We start from the raw sequence: 27600 nt of genomic DNA, 5'->3' as shown, positions 1-27600 counted from the left end.
CCAGAGGCTTCCCTGTGTTTACTTACATGGTATCCACAGCATGCCCCACAATGTCTGATATAGCACATGTTCAATAAATATTTATCAAACTGGATAAAGTATGCATATTGAGTGAACTGACTGCATAATGCTTTGAGTCATTAACCCAATAATAAAGTAAAGGCATATAAAATCTATGCCCTTTGCATAAGCTGAAAACACTTCATAGTAACAGAATTTAGAGCTGGGCATGGTGCTGCCTGATCATAAAGACCACATTTGCCAGCCTCCCTTTTAGTGAGGTGGACCACTCATAAGACTAAGTTCAGGACAAGAGAATAGAAATAGGAGAGTTTTGTGGCAGCTTCCAGGAACCTATCCTTCTAGTTGAATCTAATCCTGATTAAGTTTGCATATCTGTGCAATAAAAAGGAAAAAAAAAATATTCTAGGTCACATCAGCCTCATTCCAACCCAGATCCAAATCTAGCTTCTACCGCCAGTGGAGAGAGAGTCCCACGTATGCTATCACAATACCCATTCAGACTCTTTTTACCACAAGGTCTCCCCACACCACCTCCTCCCTCAGGGCCAGCAAGAGGTCCTTGGCTGCTGGTGATAACGCAGGAAAAACATAGATAGTATCCACAGCATCATCCAGATTTTTAGAAGCGTGGGAGAATTTTCCCCCCTTCTGCTCTAATTTTTAACACAGCACTTTCATGAGTATCTGTGGTCTCTTTAGACACAGGGTGACTTATCCCATAATGATAACAGATTTGGAATTCAGATATCTAAATACCAAGACATTTTGGGAACCTTACTCAAGGTTTTCTAAAAATGATGAATTTGAAACCACACTTTATGCTGGATCATTGCTATCTCCTCTGAGCTCACTCATATTGACCAAAGGTACTAATGGGGGTTGACTCAGGCTTTCTGAAGCCTAAAGCTTACACAGTTTGGGAGGCCCTCCATAAAAGAGGAATACAAAGCCATAATTAGAAAATTAGGTGCAAGGTCTTGGAAGGAGTCTATGCAAGTGAGGAGTTCTAAAGCTCCACTGCGCTGCATTGAACTATCCTGGACGTATCATTTGATATAAAAGTAGCTAAACAATGGCCAAATACACGAAAATGGTAAATTAATATATCTAATACTGCTCTGGCAATGTTAAGTGTAAAGACAAGGTTCACATTTTATGTAAATTTTCAAAACTCCTTCCTTTTATTAGTGATCAGAGTTTTTATGGCTGCTTCAGAGGTTCTTCTGCACAGCTGCCAATGTTAAAGAGAAAACATCATTCCTCTCTAAATTGGATTTTCCTTAGGATACAGGCTATTTTCCTTGTCCATTTCCTTCAGTATCACTCCGTATTTTTGAAGAAATGTTTCTTGTTATGAGTTCCTGTATTTCAGCATTCCCTTTGGTATTCGGCCACCAGGACAGGATAGAGGCGCCCAAGTCCCAAGGATTAAATGAGGCAGGTATGTGCTGGTAAATAGCACAATACAAGGAAGCCTGAGAAAGAACACACTCCTTCCTTTATCAGCTCAAACTTAACATTTTTTCCACTCCTTTTAGATATTCCTTGTCTCACTTAGTTCATGTTTTCTTTTCCTTACTAGAGGGCTGTATCTTTAAGAAACGAGAACATTCTTTATATATTCCCCTTTTTGCCTCTGTACATGTGTGGTCTGTGCAAACACTCACACATATCAAGGCTTCTACAACCAGAAACAAGTAATATAGGTTCTCGGTGTTGTTTAACTAGACTGGACCACAATTCGCATTGAAAAAAAGCTTATCTGAATCAAAAATATACTGTCTTGTGCTAATGCTGTGCAACAAGAGAAATTATATCAAATCCTATTGTTAAATAGGTAGGGGGGCAAGTGTTTTATGTATCTGTAGATTTCTACCTTGATAAATCACTATCTTTAAAAATAATCCTTAAAGAGACCTTCCTTTCTCACTGTCAGGAAAATATAATCACAGCCTACTGTCTGTGCAATTCCACTCTCCATCTCCTACATACGTAAGACGTGGTAAGATACAGCCACTGTCAAGTTTCAGAACAGTTCCTTGTCTAATCTTTCCGCTTCTCCAGATCTCTGATACAGAACCTGTTAGAATGTATTGCTTACTTTTCCAGTTCCTATGTTTATCTCACTTCCACTTGTACCATCTGCTGCACTGCATTTCCTTCAGAAAAGTGAAAAGTTTCCACGGTGCCCAGAGCTTTCCCTGCAAACAATGCCCTCTTCCCCTCTTCCTTCCTTCCTTTCTCCGCTTTTTATTTGGTCTCATTTTGTGTTAAGGTCAAGCTGTTTTAAAGAGTTCACTTTGCAAACATTTCTACAGGGCTGAAATGCCGATCCAAATAGTTTTGATGGATTTGTAAACCTTCTTGCCATTTGTTACTGGCTTCTGCCCAAGTACACACATTTTGGGTTGTCCCCACTCATTTCGATTACCTGAAAACAACTTCGCAAGAAATGGGCAGTGAGAAACTGTGGCTTATTTTATGCCACCCAACGCGGGTAACATAACCATCCAGTTAGTATGATGAGTCTAAAGAGCATTCAACATAGCCCTCTCATTATGTCAACATGCCAACTCCACTCACTGCTAAGCTAGTTTATGTTGATACAGAGTCTTGAAAGATGTAACAGAGGAGGCTCTAAATATTTTAAGCACACCTCTCATTCCTTGAACCTTTCTTTTTTATTTTTTTGTCTTAATATGTCCCCTTATTCCTGACTGACACATCAGGCTTGATACGTGTTTAATTAGAGAATGCCAGATTAAAAATACCTTGGAAAAGTTAGCTTTATACTTCATATGCCCAGGCTTCGTCAGACGGGTTCCTGTTCTTCTACAAGAATTATACTGATGGGCACCAGAAAACAAAAGCAGTTCTCTATTTTCATAAGTATAATCACCTTAGTTTTCATTTAGTATTAACCTTTAGTAGTTTTGTGACTTTGACCAAGTTACTGACCCTCTGAAAGTCACAGGGGAAAATAGCATCTACCCTGCAGGACAGTAAGTTGATTAGAGATGATTCACGTACAGCAAGATGTCTGACTTTCAGGAGCAGTCAGCAAATGAAAGTTGTTATTACCATTATTATAATTATTATAATTGGTACGTAGTCTCAATGCCAATCTCTGGAATCTCATTGAACTACAAAAAAGAAGCTGAAACAGCAATCTGCATTCGTTATCAGTATTTACTCCATTGGTGTAACACATTCAGTTATTTTTACTTGACCTTTTAAGAACAACAAAAAAATGACTGACTTTATTACTGTAATTAAATTCATCCTACCACAGCTTTCATTTCCTTTTACACCTTCTACATTTAGGCCTACCAGAGATAAAGATTATCCCACCAGGTAGTAGAGGGGCAGGCTATTTAATACTTCCTGTTGCTTCTTAAGTAATAATCAAAACATTGTGAGAAATTTTATGTACTCACAAGGAAATACAAATTTTGTATTAAAAGACACAGAGCTTTGGAAGTCTTATTTGGTATAAACCTGAAATACGTTAGTGCAGAACAAAGGACATTTTCTCAAATCATTTATGCTGTTTAAGGATAAAAAGTAGAAGAGATGCAACTCCTTCTAACAGATCAGTTTCTCTAAAATGATAACATTTTATCTAAGATCATGTGACCAACTGTCAGATTCAAGGTTGTAGAAGACGTTAACTCCATATGATTAAAGTAAATTAGCTTCCCAGGGTTCTCTAATGCTAATGCTACGTTCGTAACGTAAATTTTCCATAAACAGAAAAATAAATTAAGAGTTAGTACATGTAAATGACTGGCAAATATTAATGTACATCTGTATGAATTGTTATGTGTATATATATATATATATTAATTAAAAATGGCTATTTATACAATTACAACTTGATCAAAACTACTTCCTTCAAGGAACATGGGCTCTTTATTCATCCAAATATCACTGAGAAAATGTAACAATAAAAGGGCTTATAAATAGGTAGTTCTCCTTTACAGTACTCAGCTAAAATTAATGATTAATTCAGTATCCAGATTAAAAGTGAAAAAAAATCAAACAACATAGATGTTTATTAATACCAGATGTGTGTATATATATACACATATATATACATATATGTGTGTGTATATACATATGTGTATATATATGTATATACATATGTGTGTGTGTATATGTATATACATATGTGTGTGTGTGTGTATATATATATATACACACATCTGGAAATACTACATATATATAATATATATAGTACCAGGAGGTTAAATAAATTCTTACTCTTCCTGTGACTTGCAACATTTTAGGGAAAACAACCAACTATAGTAAATTTTGCAGGTCAAAAAATGTTCTTTCACTTACAAAAACCTTACACATAAAACCAAAAAGGCGATTCCTCTAAATGGCAAAATATGATTTTGTAAGTAATTTTCCATTTTTATTATCAACAACAATGCTGATGTAAAATAAGAATATAACTAAAATTTGGCCAAATATCTCTTGGCATCTTAAGTAGCCAGGTACAAGCAGAATGAAATAAACTTTGTTACAACATGAAATTATTTAATAAACTATGAGAATTTGGTGATTATATATCTTATCAAGTCTTAAATATTTAACAAATATCTTTTGTAGATTGCACAATGAAGATCTGTTGGTGGTCAGCTTACAGACAAAACAATAAACTGAGTTGATCATATGCAAAAAAGTGGTCTACATAATCATATATGATTCATATAAATGATATCATCATGAGTCATTTCAACACCACATAAAATCAATCATTTTGATTTTGTTGAAATTATTACGATGATATATTCGGGATCAGAGATGACGTAGACAGACAAAGCTTGATCTGCCTCCTACATATAAAACACTAAGTCGTGGGCAAAATCTGTACACCCTCTGGTCCATCAAAACCAAGAAAATGCTGACTCCCTGTAAGAACAAACTGCCTTCTAATGCTCTCTCATTTTTTCCAATAACTGTAGTTTTAGAAAATATCTTTCAGATTGCAAACAAAAACTATGTTTTGGAGATTTTAACATGGCCACAAAAGAGTGATAGGTATTATTTTTTTCTTCCAGTCTCATGAGATAAAAATACAAGCAAGGACATAAATACAGCCTCTATGTCTCTATTCTAAAAAAAATGCTCTCCGTTTTGCATTGTTACATGACTTACATAAGAAAATGGTAAGGATTTTAAAATAAATGTTACAAAAAAGAAGTACTGGATCCAGGAAAACAGATCCAGGTTTGCCAAGGAACAATAATGTCATGTGGAGGGAGGGGGAGGCGGTGCAGAAGGAAAAAGGGAGGTCCGTGCCAAGCAAAGCTGGGGGCTGTTCAATCAGCTCTATCAGGGCTCCATCAGTGTCTCCACTCCAGCCAAATCCAGAGAAAACAAGGAGTCAAAGATTCAGGTCAATAAGCTTATAGGCGATTTGCACAAACAGTTCCTCCAGCAAGGTAAAAAACAAAGTCATATTGGCTTTTCTTTTTTATTCCTTCTCTTTGAACTCCCTGGTCCAAACACACCCTGGAAATGTCAATGTTATATGCAAGAATTTTAAAAGCTCAGCTTCTTAATCCCGTTAAGAAAAAAAGGAACAAAGTTGCCTGTAAGATCTCCTTCTTTACTGAACTCAAAGTGATTATGGAAGAGCCGCCTTTTGCAAATTCTGATTCCAGTTGCCCAAGCGTCAGAGGAGGCAAAAACATGTCATTAAAGGCAAAAGTGAGTAGGAAAGAAAGCAACCCAATTGAGAAGGGTTTATGAAATACAAGTAAACAGACTTTCTGAATTGAAAAAATAATAATAAAATAAAAAGAAAACAGGAAACGACACAGTCAGTGTATACGTTGGACACTGGATTAGATGAAAAACAAGTAGTTACTACTCCCACAACCAAATCTGCATGAAGGTGCAGGTTTTTTTTCTTCTTTCGGTATTAGGAATCTAGATAACATTTTTGTTGCTTTACTTTAACATGGGAAAGGGGGATTAATGCAAATAATCTAAGCTTGGGTTTGTTACCAAAGAGACATCGTACTTTTCCTCAGTTATTTCTTAATTTTTAAACTAAACTACCAAACTACATAAACTGATAGAATTAAAGGGAATGTGGGAGGACGTTTCAGTGAGTCTGGCAACCTACCGGCAGAAACAGTTCAGCACAATGATAAAACCGACTCAGATACTCACGTCTTCTACTCGTTATCTTTCTGATACAAGGATGTCGCATTGTGGAAGGGAGCAAAGTGACTCATATAATTCTCAAACACCCCAAACTGCTCTTCCGGAACCGACATTAATGAGCTACAGATGGAGTCTCATCAAGCCCTTGGCTAAAGGGATGATTGTGATTGGGGTTATCTGTATCCCCTGACAGCTTCCCCAAATTGCTTGTTTCCATTTCCTACTTTAACCTCTACTTTTTGTAGGCCTTTCTTTTCTAGGTATGTACCAACCTGTCATGACCATGCCTCTTCTCCCAGTTACACCTCAGCTCTCCTCTGTGGCTCTCTCAAGCTTTCCATAGTGGTTGTGAATCCAACATATTCCTAGAGCAAGTCCCACAGGTAGGACTACACTTCTCCAACTCCCCAGCTCTCTGCTGTCCTCTTCTGGTTTTCCTGCAACACTAACCTCATAGGTACAGCAGATTCGACCCGGACGGAGTACCTGGAAGCTCATTCTCTTTCCTTAGGTCGCTGCTCAAAGTTCGCTCTCCCATCATTCTTACAAAATCTCTGTCTTGCGTGCGTGCGCATGTGCATGTGAACGCGCGCGCGCGAGCACACACACACACACACACACACACACACACACACACCTTTCTATTACCCTTACCTGTTTTGCTTTCTAGTGCTCAACATCACCCATCACATTTTACAATGTGAGTCTGCTTATTTATTGTCTGTCTCTTCCTGAAAATAAGACTGACTTTTGTCTACGGCTGTATCCACAGCACCCGAGAAGTGTGTCTGGTACACACCAGATGCTTAAAAATGGGTTGGGTTGTATTGAATTTATCTATTGAACTGCTTCTGCCAACCTGATTAAATATCTGTTTATGTTTGCTTTTGGTTTGGTATTAATTACTTCTGGGGCTGGAGTTAAATCCAAGTCTCAGTAACTCAGGTTTTATTCTGTTTTCTTTAATATGCTTTGCATTTTTCTATTTTCAAATTTCTTTAAACTTGAAGACCTCTAATATTAGTTCGTCTGTCTAGGTTAAGAACTTCCCCTAGTGATTTCTCTGACTATTCTCCAAACATAGATCCTATTATTTAAAGAAAGATTTGTCTCTCTTCCAAAATCAAGTCTGATGGCATCATTTTCCTTTTCAGCCTTTGTTTAGAGATGATATCAGCAGGAAACACTTGGTAAGGACCCTCACTACCTTTTCTAGCTAATCAATAATTCAAAGTTCACCTACATATAATTTCTTTGGAGTTTTCCTTTTTGAATAATAGTAGATTCTCCTAGCCTACAGTGATGTTGACCTGACACTTCTCTTCCTGTTCACATATCCTGTGACATTCTCTTGGAATATATCCCAAGACATGTTTGTTTAATTTCAGTCATTAACAAACTTGGGTATTTCAGTGAGTATCTCCTCCTGCAAATAATCAGTAATAGTAGACCAGTTTTACAATGGCTCCCTATCAACCCCACCAGGAAACTTACTGTCTCTGAGTTTATCCAAGAATTGCTAATATATGAGTTCCCACCTGCCAGCAGTAACATACTAGAAGCTCTCCCAGTTGCTCTGCAGACCACCTATGTTTCAATTTGTATTAGTTTGCTTAGTTCTAAACATGCATTGATGCACTTCCATGTTTACTATATAAACCAGAAGAAAGGCAGAAAACAAATCACTGAAGCATATAATCCAGTACCACAGGAAACGTGTAGCACTTATGGACCCAGCCTTGATGTCTTCGTCATCTGTAAATTCAAGGAAATAATTCTTGCTTGTTTCCTTCCTCTTGGAGATACTGTAAGGCAAGATGCCAAATGATCTCAGCTCAGTGCACAAAAGAGGATGCAAATTTTAAGTATCGCTTTATAGTTTGCTGAAATTTTTAAAATCTAAGGAGAGCAAGCAACTTTAAGAAGAGCATCTTTCAATAAACAGTTCATTTCACTCATTCAAAAGATGAAGAATAGAGATGTGAAACATGCAACTAATTAATACAAAGTAAAAAGTGACCAAAGAAACTTCAACAGAATTGCCACGTTCCAATTTTAGGCCTGCAACTCTAACAAGGGTTTATTAAAGGTGATCTTTCCCGCTGCTAATTGTGAATATATAAGGCTTAGATTCACATGATTTAGAATTTTGCACATCTAAACATTGACATAAAATTCTCACCCACATTTTGACATTTCTGTGGAATATCACATTATGGGAGTGATTTGGGTCGTATTTAATCACATGTTTTATAATGACCAGCAATAATATTAATAAATGCTTTGAGACTTGTAAAAAAGCCTGCCCTTTGACAGCAAGGAAATAGATAATATCCATATGGAACTGAGGAAAATACCACAACAATAAGTAGAGAATCATTTTAAACGCTGAAAATATCCTGTGTAATGTAGAAGCTTAATTTCAAAAGGAAGTAGGAACTTTTATTTATGAAAAGCTATGTCTTCATAGATGTACCAAGAGGGCTTTCTTTACCATTTTTTAATAAAAAGGAAAACTACAATGGCATATGGTTCCTTTTATACACAACGCAGTCGCTAAAATATGAATGAAGATATACTGAAATTATACGTGTGTCCTCAGTACTCTCCACTCACTACCCAAATACCTTGTTTGAAACACTTAAGATATTATTTTTTTCTTTTTAAGTTTATTTATTTATTTTAAGAGAGAGAGAACAGCAGAGGAATAGAAAGAGAAGGAGAGAGAGAGAATTCCAAGCGGGCCTGGGCTCACAAATTTTGAGTTTATGATCTGAGCCAAAACCAAGAGCTGGATACAACTGACTGAGCCACCCAAGCGCCCCAAACACTTCAGAAATTCTAACTATGTTTTTGTGATCAGAGTTTTTAAACTGTTATCCTTTGTTAAGTGCAAACAAAACATCTGATGTTCAAAAGTGTTACCCCTGGAACTCAGTAAAGGAACCATGTCATTGCTAGATTTTAATCATGGCTACTAGATCTTTAGATGAAATAATAACCCAATATAACATAATCCAAATAATCCAATTTATTTTCATATAGATAGATAGGTAGACATACACAATTTTTGAGTTGTTATAAATGACTTAAAATATATGCAAAAATATGTTTCATCACTGAAACATTTTTCTTCAGGTGAACAGTTCTTATACACTCCTTCATCCTGACAGTGGCATCATTAACCATTGAAATACTTATACTCTTTTAATGCCAAACCTATCTTCTTCCCTACAATTGGAAAAAAAAAAACGTAATTGTGTGTCATTGAGACTAATATGTGAATTTCTACAGAAAGATTAGTTTCTAATTTTCCAGAGAGAAACTTTTCTCTTCCTATTGTAGCTAATCAACTTAAGTGAAAAACAGATGGAATCCCTACCATGACCTCAAGGGGATACAATATCTGTCAAAGAGCTGTCTCTCTTTTCCGCCAGTTCCTACTGACTTCAGTGAAAATCTCCTGGTCTCACATTTTGTGAGAGTAAAATAATGAAATTTTTTCCCTATTAAATAAGATGACAGCAATCTGCAATAGTAACAGTAGTATTTATCCTGAAAAATATTATGTGAAAATGACAATTCTTTTTTCCACCCATCATTACTTGCTAGTTTCAAACTAAACATTAGAAAGTTATATTTATACTATGTAATACATTAATTATAGGTATAATTTTATATTAATTCATTTTAATTATATATTTAGCTATATATATATATATATATTTTTTTTTTTTTTTTTTTTTCCTCCCCAGATACTACCAACTTAAATTTTGGAGTTCTATATTCTTTTGTCAAGCATAGCCCTTAATCAATCATCATCCCAAAACGTAGTCTAGTAATAACTATCACTACTGCTTCTCTGGATTAATTATGTTGGCAAAAATGGTCTGAATCCACACATTGTTTTTTACAAGAACAAGAACAGTAAATGGTACACGCTCACTATTGATTCCTTCTATTTACTGTAACATAAGGCATGTGCTCTACAATGCACTTAAGAATATATTCCCTGACAGGGGCGCCTGGGTGGCTCAGTTGGTTAAGCTTTTGACTTCAGCTCAGGTCATGATCTCACCGTTGGTGAGTTCGAGACCCGCGTCGGGCTCTGTGCTGACCACTCAGAGGCTGGAGCCTGCTTCGGATTCTGTGTCTCCCTCTGTCTCTGCCCCTCCCCAGCTCATGCTCTGTCTCCCTCTGTCTCAAAAACAAATAAAAACATTCAAAAAAATTTAAAAAAAGAATATATTACCTGACAAAGAGGGAAAATGAGAGGTCTGCAAATACAGATCTAAAAACTTCGTTTCCAGCCAGCTTTTACATGTATTGCCGTGGCTACTATAATCAAGAAATGGTTCCAGCATCCAGAAGAGCCAAGCAAAATATTAACTTGGTCCGAACTAAGTCAACACTGCCGAAGAAGAACTACTCTGTCCATATCACTCTCATTTTCAACCAAAAGTCTCCAATGTAGGAGACAAGGACCAGGTTCAAAGTCACCTTGAGGCCGATGGGAGTTAAAGATTGAGGACATTTTCTAAACTTCAGGGTGGCCAGGTGCTAATGCCGCCATTCCATTTCCATAGTTTTCAAAGTTCTACTGACCACAGGGATAAGCACTGGCTGACTTCTTTTGTTTCTAACACACTAGCAACAGGAGAGAGTCATACTGGAACTTTAACAATATGTATCGAATATATCTGTGGCCACTAGGATACCTGTATTGGCAGGTTATGTTTTTGTTTTCTGTTTTGTTTTTTTGGAAGCTGTATCATCATTCTTAATTTTAGGCCATCAAATCTAATCAACAGATTTACACACACAAAACATTTTTTCTCACAACTTCTCTGCCTAAAAAATACACACGTCCAAATAAAAATGGTTCGTGCACAAACACAGACAAATAGAGATAGACACACACTCATCCATGCCCTCTAAGAAACTGTCATAGTAAAACTGGCAAAATCAGCTGCTCCAAACCAAGGAAGCAACCTAACCACTTGTGAAACTGTGTGCTGATGCAGGAGATGATAGAAGATCCACCTCACTTGCAAAGACAAAACAATTAAATTAGAAAAAAATAAAAAAAGAATCATGAGAAACCTTAAATGCACTTTTGAAAAACACAGACAAATGAATACATATGCCCAATGAAGACACAGTTACTGGTGAGGCCACCTGACTTCAAGTCAAGTTTGGAAATAAACTGACACATATTGTCTCAGGTATTTCTTCCAGCATAATGTTAATGTATTAAAAGAATATCTAGACTGGGAAAATATAGAATATCTGGGACTTATAGATATAAGATATATAGATATAATATATAATATATATATCTAATATATATATATAAGATATATAGATATAATATAATTCTTATATTATAGAATATAGAATAGACTGGGAAAATAGAATATCTAGACTGGGAAAATATTTTTCCTTTTGACACTATCTAAAAGAGTACCATCCTCAGTTATAGAATGTCAAACACCTAAAGCACTCAAGTTTTATTTTTATTTTTATTTTTATTTTTATTTTTATTTTTATTTTTATTTTTATTTTTATTTTTATTTTTAAAGTAAACTCTAATCCCACTGTGGGGCTCATACTTACAACCTGAGATCAAGAATCGCATGTTCTCCTGAATGAGCCAGGCAGGTGCCCCTAAAGCATCGAGTTTTTAAAAGAAGTGAGCCAGAACCTTGGGGCTGGAACTATCTGCCCATCCAATGCTCATACTCAGGGCCTAATTCAGTGCCTTGCAAACAACTGACATTCAATAAACCCTTGTGAAAGATTAAATGAATACATGATAAAAATGAAATCTATTAGAATTGGCCAATCAACATGAAAGTATTTTTTTAAATGTACAAAATGACTTATGAAAGTGGAATTACTTCTTTTAGCCCTCAAAATATCATTTTGTGTTTAAAACATTCTACATTGTATTTTCAGACTCTTGAATTTTGTATCAGCACTTTGAGCACTTTTCGTGCACTCTATCAGTGCATTTTTTAAAGTTTGCAAAATCACCTGAGTAAATGGACTCCCATATTGCATCCAACCATTAATGATTACCTTTGTTACAAAAGTATTCCACTTCTTCACAGCTCAGATTTTCAGGCCCAAATTCTGTAGAAAAGCTTTCCTCCAATGGAAAGTCCCCTTTTGAGATGATGTCTGTCTCCTCTGATGGACACTCTTCTTCTTCCTCTTCAATGGCATCTTCTAGCGGCCCTTGAAAAAGAATCAGGGACACTGTACCAAAAACATCCAAAGAAGCTAGTGAAATAAAATCCTTTAATAGGGTATTTTGGTTAAATTGGTGAGGAAAAAATGTATTCTATGAGTGGGCCAAGCAATATCATCAAGGGGACTTACACAAGATAATGCCACCCTCATATTCACAAGAAACAATTATCTATAATGAGAAGTGGAAGGAAACCAGTGCCTGAAGTGACTGCATAGAAAACAACCTCCATCTTCAACCCTTCCCCACCCCCAACTCCAAGACCAAATCTTCTTCTCTCTCTCTCTCTGTCTCTGTCTCTCTCTCTTTAATTCTCTCCTGAAGAGCAAAACTGTGCACTTTATGTTCATGTGTTAGAATTAACTGCCTGGTAAAGAGTACAAGTCTCTTTTACATCGTGGTACAATTTTACCTGAGATTTTAATAAAGATTTAAAGTAATTGAATGCATTTTAATTGAACTGAGATTTTAATAAAGTCTATACTTTTAAAAACCCATCTTAAGAGTGGATTCCAAGAAAAGATTTCATTATATGTGTTTGAGGCTTGAAGAAAAATTACATATTTCTCTCCCTGATGAAAGCATAACCCTATTCATAATTAATTGAATTTTTTCTGAAATGAAAAGTAGTTTTCTAATGAAAAAATGTAATTTGTATTTATGTGATACTTTTTCAGTAACAAAAATACAACTCCCTTAGAGTGAATGAGAGTGAGGTGCCCTACATTAATGGACCTATTTTATTGAAAGGAAAGGGAGGGCTATCGTTGTTCAGATGGGTCAGAAGTGGACTACATGGGGATACCACATGGCTGGTTATGAATTCCTGACCGCCCTAGAGAAGAAAAGTGTCTGACTCATTTTACTAAGCAGAGGCCTGCATTTGCTCCTTAAAGAAGCGATGTGGCATTTTATCCAAAGGACACAATTATGGTAATTTGTACTAATTGTCACTCACATCCACAGTCTCATCAGACAGGCTAAATACTTAACGGGCTTAGGTAGTCTCTCTCTTACTTCTTAGAAACGTGCTGGAAAATTCTCAGGGCCAAAGAAGAAATCTCATAAATAATTTAAAATTGTGCACAAAATGCAATTTTTCTGTATGTGTAGGCAAACAAGAATAGGTACATACAGCGCAATATCTGGTATTTTCCCAAAAGCAAATTTCTAAAGGGCAGAATTCATAAGACACACTTTCATGAACAAAATTAGTTCGTTGCATGGCTTTAAATTAAGGGACATCCAAGCAAAAAACTTCTTATGGAGTTCTTTGTCCTTTTTACAATTTTACAATTTATTTTTTCTCTTTTTCTTCAAAATAAGAAATGTTAAGGAAAAAAGCATACATTAATTTCAAACACTCTGGTAATGTGTTTTCTTATTCTCAAGGTGGAGGGGGGGGGGAAAAACCATGGATTTTTGCACATACTGCCTTCAAAAGTTACGGATCTCATATTAGTTTTTACCTCTTTTTTATTATTTCACTTTTAAAAGTATAATGTTTTAACTCTTAAAATAATTACATCAAGTAGCAAGTATGCAAGGAATATATAAAACAGTAATACTGTAAAATATAATCATTAAAACACTTATCTGATAATTCTAATTTTTAATGCTGAGTCTAATGAAAAATTTAATAGAATATCCCCCATATTTTTTAAAACATCTTAATTGTAATAACAATTCTGGTCAAAATAAGACATGTGAAGCTGTCTCATTTGTGTTTCATGTGCGATTTCAAAGCACTTTCTTATGCTATCTTTAAAATAACCCAATGAGGTAAGTATGAGAATTAATACTATTTTTACTTTGTGGATCTGGAAAGCTCAGGAAGTTAGTTAAACAGAATAAGGTTATAAGCTAATAAGTGAAAAAATTGATGTGAAAATCCAAGATTTTTAAATACCTTTTATTAATACACCATATTACTACACAAAGTATTCTTCAGTAGTTACAGACTGATTCCTTCATAAATAAACTTATAAAACACAGAAGTCTTCTGAAATGCTTAATTCATATTAATGTAAATACTCATAGATGCTTAAAGATCTGTCTCTACAAATTGAAACACCTCATGTTGCTTTTCTCAGATTACTGAGAATATATGTTATAAAATATTAGATTGCCCCTCCAGAAAAAATCAGGAAGATCTTCTTATAGATTTTATTTACCAAAACTAAAATAGTTGGTTCCTAATATGTAATGATTTACATAATTTATATCCATACTAAATCAATCTGCAAAGAAACTGCCTTAACATCAGTTTTAACAAAAATGACAATTTCTAGAATATGTAACTCTGAGTTTTGCTAACAAAAACTAAATCTCTAATTGTTAAATAACTATTTTAAATAATTCATATACATTTTAGTGAATTTCTTTTTTTCATCTCTGCTATACATCATAAAGACAATTCATACATATTGTAAGAATGAAATCAATAGTAATAAAAATGCTTTCTTTTTTAAAAAATTAAATTCTGAGCATATATGCTAACATTCTTAGAAGGATTTTTATTCAAGATGGTATATAACAGAGCAATTTTTAAAATATTCAATGACAACAAATTGGCTCTAATGGTATATGAAATTCAAACTTAATAGTTTAAATAAAACTTAAATGGAAAAACTTGTGTGAACATTTGAAAGGAAAAAAAAGGCACAAAACAATGATCTGTGCTTAATAAACCTGTAACCAAGCCACCCATGTTTTCGAGATGTATATGTGTGTGTATATATATATATATACACACACACACACACACACATACACATATATATATATACACATACACACACCTTATTTATCAAAGCTTATCATAAGATCTTAATTGATAATATAATGTTCTATATTCTGTGGGCTCTTTTATTTTATATGCTGGCTATCAATTCACAATTTCAAGCATATAATTGAAAAGAAGCACTTATTTTCAAAAACAAACTGCAAAAACCCAAATGAAAGGTGAAAAAGTCTTGAGATCTTCATTCGCAATACATGAGATCTCATTGTCAATATTTAAAACAGGCCACAGGAAGGGGATTTAATGACCAACTTGTATTTCTCCCAAAGCAAGTGTCAGATTTATATAATTTACTGTACTTTAAAATGTGAAATTACTAACCATTCCTTTTGCCATGCTATCTAATGAGGCTCTGGCAAAAAGGCTTCTCCTAAAATGCATAGTATTTATGGTTTAAGATCAGATCTCGCTCTACTGTCTATATTGCATGTTTCTTTAACAGGAAAACCTTACAGATAATCGGTGGCCATAAACTAACATTTTAAAAGGGTAAAAGACACTCGAAGCACAAGTACAATTAATAGCACCAATGAAGGAGGGAATGAAGGAACCTCGTGTATATGGATTAGTGGGCACAGAAGTCCACTTCAGAAAAATCACCACACATAATTTGACACAAATAATAATATCTACTCAGAAAAGGCTCACGACTGAGCTCCATGTGCCCTCATGGAGAAAATTACTTCTGATTGAGGCCACTTGGCAGGCAAGTGGAAGGAAATCTGAATTTCAGCTCTTCAACTGCCTCTGATTTATAGATATTCAAACACAGTTGCCAGAAATAATAGTCTTAATATGTATAAATATAAATATTTCCCTCATTTTAAAATGCTAATAATTAGCTGTACATCCTAAAGCTATGAATACAATGGTGCTATATGTTGGGCCCATAAGGTTGTTATTCGTCTCTCAGAATGGGAAGGCATCCTCCCACATTTTATACTGGATGAATAATACAGATTACTGGGAGATTCTGGTGAGTACAAAGTACTACTTCCTTTTTCAGAAGGGGAGATAATCGGGTACTTGGGAACCCTCTAAATGGACCACAGCTACCTTGCCTTCTAGTTATAAAGCTGAAGCTAAGAAGGGTTGTGCAGATTCGCACCCCCTGACAATACTGACGGCCGTCTAATGCATGGTGCAGCCTTTCACTCAGCCATTACAAACGCTGCACCAAAGTGTGGGAGAATTTTTCATTTGGTGGTTGTTTCAGTGATCCGCGGTTGGTAAAGGGCAGGTGGGAAGTTGAAGATTAAGTAGTCCTACCTTATACACTGGTGATATAGTCAACGAATAAAATGAAGATAAAGAATTGTATTTGTATGGTTACGAAGCAGTTTGAGGAATACTTACTCCCCAGGTAAATGAATTTATATTGGTGGTTAAAGAAATCCCTGAAACCCATCCATAGCCACTAAGGTAAGAGCTAGAAGGTGACAAAGAACACTTTAAGAAAAAAAAAAAAAAATATATATATATAGGAAAGAACACTAAAATATGCAACACAATGAGGACATTCAAGAAATGGTAAGGATCAACACAGTAAATATTAAATCAAATCAAATATATGTGTCTTTCAACATATGTTGTGTCGATCAATAACTTCCTACCTTGGCAGCATACGATAAATTAGAGCAGTCCTCACCTTAATGTCAGATTGCCTTCGTTCATATAAATTCAAAGCACTTCAGAATGAAGCACCCAAGAAAGAAATTAAATTATACAGAAATTAGAATACATTGCCAAATACAAAGAGGAGAAAGAAATGCCAAATTCTATGGTTTTGGCATGCTAGCCCCCCAAAGGGGTACCTTCTCTTAAGCACTCACTGGCATTAATTTATTAGAAATTATTTTAGTTTGGTTTTGCGTGCCTTCTGATTAAAACAAGAAAAACACGTTGTCATAACAGAACTACAGAGAGCATTCAGTCTCCTCTCCATGCATTAATATTCTAAGCATTCTAGAGGCTGCACAAGACTAGCCACCTAGCAAAATGAGACTGTTTCAGAATACTGGGCAGCCTTGATTGCAACTGACAGGTGGGAAGAAAGTCACATTAAAATATTATCATTCCCAATAATTACAATAATCCATCATCGCGTGCTCCGAAATTCTGCTAGGTGAGTTTCTTCCAAAAACACACAAATATTTCCAAACCTTTTTAATTCGTTGCTTCCTAATGTATGTCATTTCAGGTCATTTTTATATCTGATAGTATGATTAATATTAAAGCTTCCATCACAAACTTTACATCATTTTACTCACACACAGAACAAAGAATATATACCAATGGAATATTGGAATCAACTCCTCAAAATCTAAATAAATTAATGAAAATGAAAATGATATTTTCCCCAAAGTTGACAAATGCTGTTTAAAATCATTTGCAAAATATCTACTCAGACAAAGAAATGAGAAGGCATGCAAAACCTTCTAATAAATATAAAACATAGGGATCTCTAAATGGGACAATTTAAGCAGGAATGTATACCACGCTTTAATTAGTACCTAATAATCGAGCCACATTTATCACATGATGCTACCTCCCAAAAGGTAAATATGAAAATATAAACTTGCAATAGGCAAATCCCGGCTCACGTTTAATATGCAATGCACACGTGTCAAAATTCTATACAGGCAGGCTACATTTTAGTTGATGGGTAAAAGGAGTTAAAAGAGAACTTTCCATTCCGAAATTATGTTACATTTTCTGTATGTGATGGAAATGAGGCGGTGGACTGATATTTAAATTGGATGTCTTATTTCTAATAAGAAAGATTTTGGGTGTCACACATTCTGTACATATATGGCCTGCCTGTTCAAGCAGAAATGGGAAACAACTCTAAATTAAAAAGCAGATATCCACAAAAGTGTGCCCCTCCCCATCTCGTTAGGGAGTAGGAACATTTCGATCTTCAGAGTACGAACATCTTTTTACTAATTTTATCTGGGGCAGATTTTGTGTCTCTCACTAGCTCCTCTCTTAGAGTTTTCAGCTGTCACACTCAGCCTTCCTTATGAATCATCATTACCCCTGTAGGCACACCTCAAAATGCTTCTCACTTGGTTCCTATTACATTTGTCTCGTGCATATCCCACAGGGCCATTTAATGAGAAGGGGCAGGCAAGAGGGATCTCTTTGGACAGTGCAATCCATACTAACTCGTGTAATTGAGCTTAACAGCAAGAATAAAGCCTTATTTCTGTGGTCTAAAAAAAAAATAGTATTTAAACGAGCAAGTTCTTCCTGCAGTCACTCACTTTTAACAATAGTTGCATCAGGGGATCTAGTAGGAAGGAAACATTTTTATTAATTTTTCTCTTATCTGCCAGAAGAATGTTGATTTTTTTCATTTGCGTTTGTTGCCTGCAGGTAGCAGACCAGAGAATCATATAGTAGAAATTCTTCTTTTTGATTAATTTCTTTCCATGTGTTATGTTATTTCTTATATATAATTGATTTTGGGCTTTGCTCATAGCTGTACATCTTTTTTATATCTATACCAACTGCTGTCCTTCAATCTAGAAAGTTGAAAGACATTACCTGAATTTTGTTAAGTTTATTAAAAATGAGATCTGTGAATATTTAAATTGAGTTTTGAAATGTTAATGCAAAAAAAAAGATATTAGAGAATTTTTAATGGAGGGTTCAATCTGACCACATTCCATTGTAAAAAGAAGGGAAGGGGGTCAGGTTTTATTCAAATTGTTTCTTTAGGGGAAAAAAACCAAACTCTTTGATTTTATAAAAATAGAGTAATATTCTTTGCTGCAAGGTCTTTGGCCATTTTTACAGATGGCAGTATTAATACTTCTTATATAGAAATCCGAAAACAATTTAAATTCTTTAATTCCTCCTGCCTTGAAATGCTTTGCTTTGGGAACCTTCACATTAACTGAGTAAAGTTAACAAGAAAATGGCAATTTCGCCTAGAACATATACCAGCTTAGCAAGCAGCAACTAACCTTACCTAGTAGCTCAAACACTGATATCACAGGAAGAATAAAGTCAGATGAGGAAGTACAGACAAATTTGAACTAGAATCTCTAATGACTACTCTCAAGAAATAACTCAGGCATTGAAAAAATTCAGTTCATTAGTAAATGCCTTGTGCATTGACCCAGGAAGTTAGTGACAAGAGACAGCACTGAAATTCAAACATTTTGTAATCAGGTCTCCCTCCAGAGCCCCATAAAGCTATTCTCAGTTTATTGAAGATGGTAACTCTATCATAAAGAAATATGAGAGTTTACTCATTACTAAAACAGTATATTTTTATATGATTGTGATATATTTCAATAATAAAAAGTGTTTAATTGGTAACAAGCACAAAAGATGAAGGGCGTATACATGATTTTGTCCTCTTTATGAGACTTGCATGTATTCATCTATTCATCCTTTCCTTCTTTATTCATTCGACCAGTATTTATTGAGGGTGAAGAACATGACAGGCACTATGTTAGGCACTGGGATAACAGCAGTGTACCAGATACCCATCCTCAGCAGAAGGGGCCAGATAATCTAGCTAAGAAGATAAATTTATGCATACAAAGGAGGAAGTTTATTTATTTAAAAAAAAATTTAATGTATGTGTTTATTTTTGACACATAGAGAGACAGAGCATGAGAGGGGGAGGGGCAGAGAGCGAGGGAGACACAGAACCCGAAGCAGGCTCCAGGCTCCCAGCTGTCAGCACAGAGCCCAGTGGGGGGCTGGAACTCATCAACTGCAGGATTATGACCTGAGCCGAAGTCGGACGCTCAACTGATTGCGCCACCCAGGCGCCCCAGAAATTTATTTAATTGTTTGAATTTTTTTAAATTTATTTTTGGGAGTGCAAGGGGGGGAGGGGCAGAGACAGGGGGACAGAGAATCCGATGCAGGCTCTGCACTGACAGCAGGGAGACGGATGTGGGGCTTGAACTCATGAACCATGAGATGAGATCATGACCTCAGCTGAAATCGGACACTCAACTGACAGCCACCCAGGTGGCTCTGAAAATTTACTTTTAAAGAAAGAAGTTCCATTTTAACGTGGGGAGGGCAGGGAAGGCTTCTTGGATATCCTAAATTCTACTTATTTGTGCATTTTTCTTATTTTCTCTGTTATAATTCTATCTTGTAATAAAATTGAAGATCAAGTCAAGGAGAGATAAAATACTTAGCCATTTTTTTAAGGTCTAGACACATAGCTTTGAACTATTACTAATTATATTGTTGATGAAGTTGATTACACTTGACAGTGTGAAATCCGTGGTCCTTTCCTGTTTACTCAATATAGATGCCATCCACCCTCACCCTGCCAGTTGGTTTGGGGATATGGAATCAGGCAAGCAGGAATTTTCCCCAAAGTGAACACTGTTGTCACAACAGAAACATCAGATGTTACCCAGAATATGTATACAGTACATTAGATTTTTAAAAGCATTATCAGTAAGAAAGGAAAGGATCTGAACCTATCCACAGAACCTTTTATAAATGATATGTTTATTTTTTATTTTTTGATTTCAAGTTTTTCTTTAAATTATAGTTAGTTAACATGTATGGTTAAAATTACTTTCACGTATAGAATTTAGTGATTCATCACTTACATACACCCGGGGCTCATCACAACAAGTGCCCCTTTTAATGCCCACCAGCCTCCATCAACCTTCAGTTTTTTTTCTATAGTTAAGAGTCTCTTATGGTTTGCTTCCCTCTCTCTTTTTTTTTCCTCTTCCCCTATGTTCATCTGTTTTGTTTCTCATATTCCACATATGAGTGAAATCATAAGGGTATTTGTATTTCTCTGATTTGATAAGTATTTACTAAGTAAATTAATAAAACACTTATAACCTTATAGACTTGTACTATATATATATATATATGTATTCACACACACATTTCTTTATTTATTTTATTTATTTTTATTTGACACACAATGTTACACTAGTTTTAGGTGTGCAACACAGTGACTCAACTTCTCTATATGTTATGCTATGGTCACCACAAGTGTACCTATATCTGTCACCATTCAATGCTATTACTATACCATTGACTATAGTCCCTATTCTGTACCTTTTATTCTTGTGACTCATTCATTCCACAACTGGAAGCCTGTATCACAATTCCAGGTTTCATGATATACTAACTACAAAACTGTAGTAACCAAAACAATATGGTACTGGCACACACACAAAAAAAAAAAAAACACATAGATCAATGAAATAGAACAGACGGCCCCAAAATAAACCTATGCTTATGTGGTCAATTAATCTATGACAAAGAGGGCAAGAAGATGCAATGAAGAAAAGATAGTCTCCGGGCGCCTGGGTGGCGCAGTCGGTTAAGCGTCCGACTTCAGCCAGGTCACGATCTCGCGGTCCGGGAGTTCGAGCCCCGCGTCAGGCTCTGGGCTGATGGCTCAGAGCCTGGAGCCTGTTTCCGATTCTGTGTCTCCCTCTCTCTCTGCCCCTCCTCCGTTCATGCTCTGTCTCTCTCTGTCCCCCAAAAAATAAATAAACGTTGAAAAAAAAATTAAAAAAAAAAAAAAAAGATAGTCTCTTCAACAAACTATTCCGGGAAAACTGGACAGCTACATGAAAAAGAATGAAACTGGACCACTTTCTAACAACAAACACAAAAATAAACTCAAAATGGATTAAAGACCTAAATACGAGACCTAAAGCCATAAAAATCCTAGAAGACAGTATAGGCAGTAATTTCTCAGACACTGGCCATAGTAACATTTTCTAGATATGTTGGTTGAGGCAAGGGAAACAAAAGCAAAAATAAACTATTGGGTCTCCGTCAATAGACACTTTCTTTAGAAATGTGAAAGCACCATGAAAATACAGCCAGTAGTCTAATCTAACAAAGTAAAATACTAAGTGGTTGGTAATATACTAAGCGGTTATATAACAAAGTTAAATTAGTAAAGCAAAAGAGATGTGATTTTAAAAATCATCTTATTTGGGGCACCTGGGAGGCTCAGTCGGTTGAGCGTCCGGCCTCGGCTCAGGTCACGATCTCACGGTCCGTGAGTTCGAGCCCCGCGTCGGGCTCTGTGCTGACAGCTCAGAGCCTGGAGCCTGCTTCGGATTCTGTGTCTCCCTCTCTCTCTGCCCCTCCCCTGCTCATGCTCTGTCTGTCTCTGTCTCAAAAATAAATAAACATTAAAAAAAAAATTAAAAAAAAATAAAAATCATCTTATTTAAGGAGAAATAGAAAAGAATAGGGAAAAGGGGCTTATAGTCTCTTAACTTTAGAATGACTATGTATCTCTCTTCCTAGAGCAAATCAAAGACCATGTTTAAAACGTCAACAACAAAAGCTCTAGCCAGTGAACACTAAGCGAAGGACTCTGATGACTAACTTTCTTAAACAATTTCATAAGGCAAAGATGAACCAAGCACGGTCCTTAAAAGCATTCAGTATGCATTTATTTGTCTCATACGCAACATATTCCTTTCATACGAAAATATCTGGCACGTATAACTACATGCAAGAAACGAAGGAAAAATATCAACTTTCAACTCAGTGCAAAAATCTAGGGGAAAAATTTAATTAGAGGAGAAAATCAACAAAAATATTCCCATCATGTTTGGGCCATTGTATATACATTTTTTTCCTTCTTAATAATAAAATTTGAATCTAACTTCCATTTCACCAAATAGATCATTTAGCCTTTTTCTAATGCTTTATTTTAATAATATCCATTCTTACCCTGTTTTATTAAAACGATTCTTTACTTGTACAATTAATTGGGCTTGTTGTTTCATTTTTTCCAATATTTATTTACTTATTTTGAGAGAGACAGGATAGAGGGGCAGAAAGAGAGGGATAGAGAGAATCCCCAGCAGGCTCCATGCTGTCAACGCAGAGCCTGACGCGGGGCTCAATCTCACGAACTGCGAGATCATGACTCGAGCCAAAATCAAGAGTCAGATGCTTGACCAACGGAGCCACGCAGGTGCGCCTTGTACAACTAATGGTTGTTTGAACCTTCTGGGAAAAAAAAAATTATAAAATAACTGCCTTTGAAATGATGCCTGACTTTATTAGCTGATTACAAACAGTTTGCCAGCAAACAGTGGTTCTTCAAGTGTCACCCCTGGACCAGCAGCATTAGCATCATCTGAGAACCTGTTAGAAACGGAAAATTAATTGTCAGACTCTACCTCAGACCTGATTTCAGAAACTCTGAGGGTGGGGCTAATCTATTTGTGTTTTCACAAAGCCTGCAGGAGATTCTGATGCGTGTCCAAGATGAGATCAGCTATGTAAGAATATAGATGCTGTACAGAAGTTACTTTGCAACATTACCAATTATATTTGTTATTGTTATTCAATAGAAATAGTACAACATCTTGCATTTAATACGGGCTCCATGCCTCCAATGTGGATAGACGTCTTGTGTACTGCAGCTGATGGTCTGTAAGCAAACTATGGCTCGCCTGGGTAACTCAATGTAGTCGCTCCTAGTAAGTGGCAGGTTAGGTTTGTTTATTTAGTGGTTAACTGTTCTCCCAAATAATGCCAGGGAGTCCAGAAAATGCTCCAACCACATTGTTTCAAACAACCCTGTGATGGCATGGAATACGCTACAGCCACTTCAGTCTATATTATTTCTCCATATGTTATATATATCATATATATCTCCCAAATGGATATATATATCTCCCAAATATATATCTCCCAAATATATATATCCATATATATATCTCCCAAATATTATTTCTCCATACCCTTCCAGGAGTTCTAGAAAATGCAAACAATTTGACCAGGGAGTTGTTTTACTAAAGAACCCCTCGTACGTGTCTGGCTATGGTATCGAAAGATACCATATGTAAATGGGACAGCGTCTCAGTATTTAAAAATTAAGGTCTGCTGTTTGAGTCCCTTGAAGACCGAGAGCCTCAACCAGCACCATGTTCTCCTCAACCTCCTGTTTTGAGGGTCTAGCATTTCATGAAGTAAGAGGAAGGGCACTCTACCCAGACAGAGCGGGCCAATCAGTCAGTGGCAATCAGGGTAAAGCGAGAGTTCCCGGCCAGGTGACACACATTCCCCTGCCCACCATCCCTCGCTCCAACCCCTTATTATAATCAGGACCGTGCAGAACCCAAGAGTGATCTGTGGGATTGTATGGAACAGCATCGCGACCAACCTCACCGCTAACCTCCATCTGCGGCTCACAATACTACATGTCCTAGCACCACCACCTTGAACCAGAGAGTCAAGGTGAGGGCAGCTACAGAAATCTGTTCCATTTTTCACAAATAGGTGTGGCCTCCTGCTCCTGGAAGGCTGCCAATTTGGCCCTCGGTTTGGGTTTGACACAGTAAATAATGATGAATATTCTCTTCAAGCCTGTACAGTCCTGCACACACGTTATTTGCACAGCCAGAAAAAAATTCCTCGCACAAAACAAAGCATTGTTGTGGTTCCTGTGCATTGGTTGGAATACAAACTTTATAAGAATTTGCCTAATTTCGCAGGTGTATATGTAATTTTCCAAATTTCCATTCTGGCAGATCTCTCTCATCTTTGGGGGATGAAGAAAAACAGATCTGTAGTTGCAAAACCCTAGCAAGACGAAGTGGGCTTTGTGAGTGGAGGTAAAAACAAAATCAACAAGCTCACTTCGCTCTAATTGTGACATGCCCTGGGATACATATCAAAAGGGCACATTTAACAAGTGTTCTATGTTGTCATTAAACCACCATAAAGGCACCTTGATTCAGTACTTCTGAACATCTCAAGAGGCCCAGAAAGCACTTCCCCATAAAATATATCTTCAAAAAGACTTTTACTTTATACTAGCACATTAAAAGAGTGTCTAAAGACACAGAGGCGCTCGATATAGCTATATTTTTAAGACGAACACTTACTCTCTGGAGAATTAGGAGAGCAGGTAGGGTGCCAGTGATAACAAAGCCAGCTTATCCACACTGCTCCAGCATCGCAACCTGGAGGAAGCATCTAAGGGCTCTCTTAAAAAGAAAATATCCACTGCCTTTGGCAACAAAGCCTACAATAGAATAAAAGCAAGCACCTTTACAGGCAGAAGTTATAGGTTAAGCCAAAAGGTGGAGAGCACACATAAATGAAGTCTCTTCCGGTGGCTCCCAGCTCTCTCCCATACTTGTGTCGTAAACCCTGTGCCAGCTTCTGGGAGACACGTTCCCGGGCCCTTCTGGGAGAAGCATCTGTATGGTGTCGCATGTGGGAAGAAAACCAGGCCTGGTAGCTTCTTTTCCAGCTAAATGGAATTGCAGTTTTTCTTTTCAATTGTAAGTAAAAATGCATATCCTAATTGTTGGAGGTGGTAAGTTATAAACTTGTTTCAATATTGATCCTACAGCTATACTTAATGAAGACCCAGAAAGGTCATCACCAGCGGCTACTCAACCCTGATCGCCCTCTCACCTGAACCAGAGAAATGGCCATCCCTTCCCTCTAAAGAGAAACTTTTATAATATCAGACTTATCAGGACTTACCTAATAGTCACTGCACTGGTCACAAGTACAGGAGAATTTGTACCCTGAAACCCATGGTTTCTAACTCTCATCTGCAGACAGATACATCTAACTTGAATAATCTAGAAATGAATGTTCCCCTGTTTTCAAATAGAGGTTTGCCTTACATGTGAATTAGTGTTTTTCTTTTTTAATCTGTTTTTAGTTCCCTTTTGTTGTTATTTTGTTTTTCTATGTGGCAATTACTACTCCGAACCAATATAGTGTAAACAGCATGAAGCACAATATATGGGTGATTTTTATACATTAATAATCTTCACCTAGTTCAGATATTACTTTCTACCATTATTTAGAAAATAATTCTATCAGCCTCCTACTTCATGCTTTTATATACTTAAAATATTTTACTCTTGGCTCAAAAAAATATAAACAAGTAAATCCTACCAGCAAATAAATGCAAGAAATTAAATTAATGGATGGCACCGCCACTCACTGTTAACTGCGGCACTCAATCTGAGTCCCCCTCAAGCTGTTATAACCCTATGCTTTCTGAAAGCCAAAAGAAAGGAAGTATGCACCTGTCCCCCAGAACCCCCTCTTACCACACCATCTTCCTCACTCCAGCATTCTGTCTTGGAGTCAGGCTGACACTTGGTTCGAGTATCAAAGGAGAATGGAAAAGGTGTGTGAAAACAAAGTCTGATCCCCTCTGCATTCCTCGAGGAAAATCCTGGTGCCTATCATTTGTTCTATCACCCTCCTCTTTGTCCCAGTCTTCTCCTCTGGACTCTTCTGTAATGGACACAAATGTTGGTGTGAATCAGCTTCACTCTGAAAGTCTGATCAAAATGCAGACTTTCAAGCCACACTCCCCAAAATTCAGCAGCTTGAGGACAGGACCCAGGAATCAGCATTTTAACCCTGCACCCCAAAGTATTCTCGTACTGACCACATACTGGAACACAACGGATATGTTCCAAATCAGTGGAAAGAAGAAAGTGAAGCAGATCTGAATTATGACACTCCTACAACAGTAGGCAGGGCAAGATGAGAGTGAACCACCATCTGTCATCAGTAGATCCATGAGGTCATTCTGTTCCTCTATATTTAGTTCTACTTTGCTCAAGAACACCTTATCCTATACTGGGGGCTTTGTTGTATGCACGGAGAGAAAACTCAACTCATTAATTCTGCAGCATCATTTTCTATGAGGCCTCCTGTCCACATCTGAAGAGACATACAGTATCAGTTCGGCCAGATATATTATCCATTGCACTTGAGAATTATTCAAGTACCATATGGAGATTTGGCTGATGGAGTTGTGGGGAAATCCCATTCTATCACAATTCCCACGCTCTTTGGAAATTAAGCTGCAACACAAATGAGGCGAGTTCTAAATTAGATGCTGGAAATCATTACCTCTTTGTTTTATGTTGGTCTTGTTTTTTACAATACGTGGCCTCCTATGAAGAGTCAGTGAGGGATTGGGGTGGGGGGCACAGGTAGATCTGATCTTTTCATGAGCTGCTAAGGAGTTGAGGATCTAAAATGTTCTCAGGAAATCTGCCAGGATTCCATATACAGCTACTAAAAACTTCACAAACTCTCTGAAAGAAGCAATATGTGAAGTGGGAAATAAAGTGCAAAGTGTATATGTAGGTGTTTGGCAGGGTTGCAAAACTGTGAGAGAACTTCCTTCAACAAGGAAGTTAGAGAGAGACTGACTGCGTTTAACACAACTCAAAGCAAGCCGAGTTGTCCTAATTTGGTAAAAGTACTTAAGAACTATACAAATCAGCAAGGAAAATACCAAAAAGGAATAACTCAGATTCATACCGCGCTTAATTACAAATTACAATTTTTTAAAAAA

At 36.5% G+C, this 27600-nt stretch overlaps 1 protein-coding gene across 2 annotated transcripts in view; it reads right to left on the bottom strand.

Moving 5' to 3' along the window:
• The window catches only part of ZFPM2 (zinc finger protein, FOG family member 2), a 473449-nt gene that overhangs the window by 363067 nt on the left and 82782 nt on the right, over positions 1-27600 (bottom strand). The window contains exon 2 of one of the 2 annotated variants that reach the window (XM_047842962.1): positions 12289-12447. The exons of the other annotated variant lie outside the window; for it this stretch is intronic. Coding sequence (XP_047698918.1) covers positions 12289-12447 — 159 coding nt within the window. The remainder of the gene's footprint in view (positions 1-12288; positions 12448-27600) is intronic. 2 annotated transcript variants of the gene reach the window in all.

This window comes from Prionailurus viverrinus, chromosome F2 (genome assembly GCF_022837055.1).
Source record: "Prionailurus viverrinus isolate Anna chromosome F2, UM_Priviv_1.0, whole genome shotgun sequence".
NCBI classification, from domain to species: Eukaryota; Metazoa; Chordata; class Mammalia; order Carnivora; family Felidae; genus Prionailurus; species Prionailurus viverrinus.
Note: the sequence above shows the minus strand (reverse complement) of the source record. Positions and strands in the feature narration are given on the sequence as shown.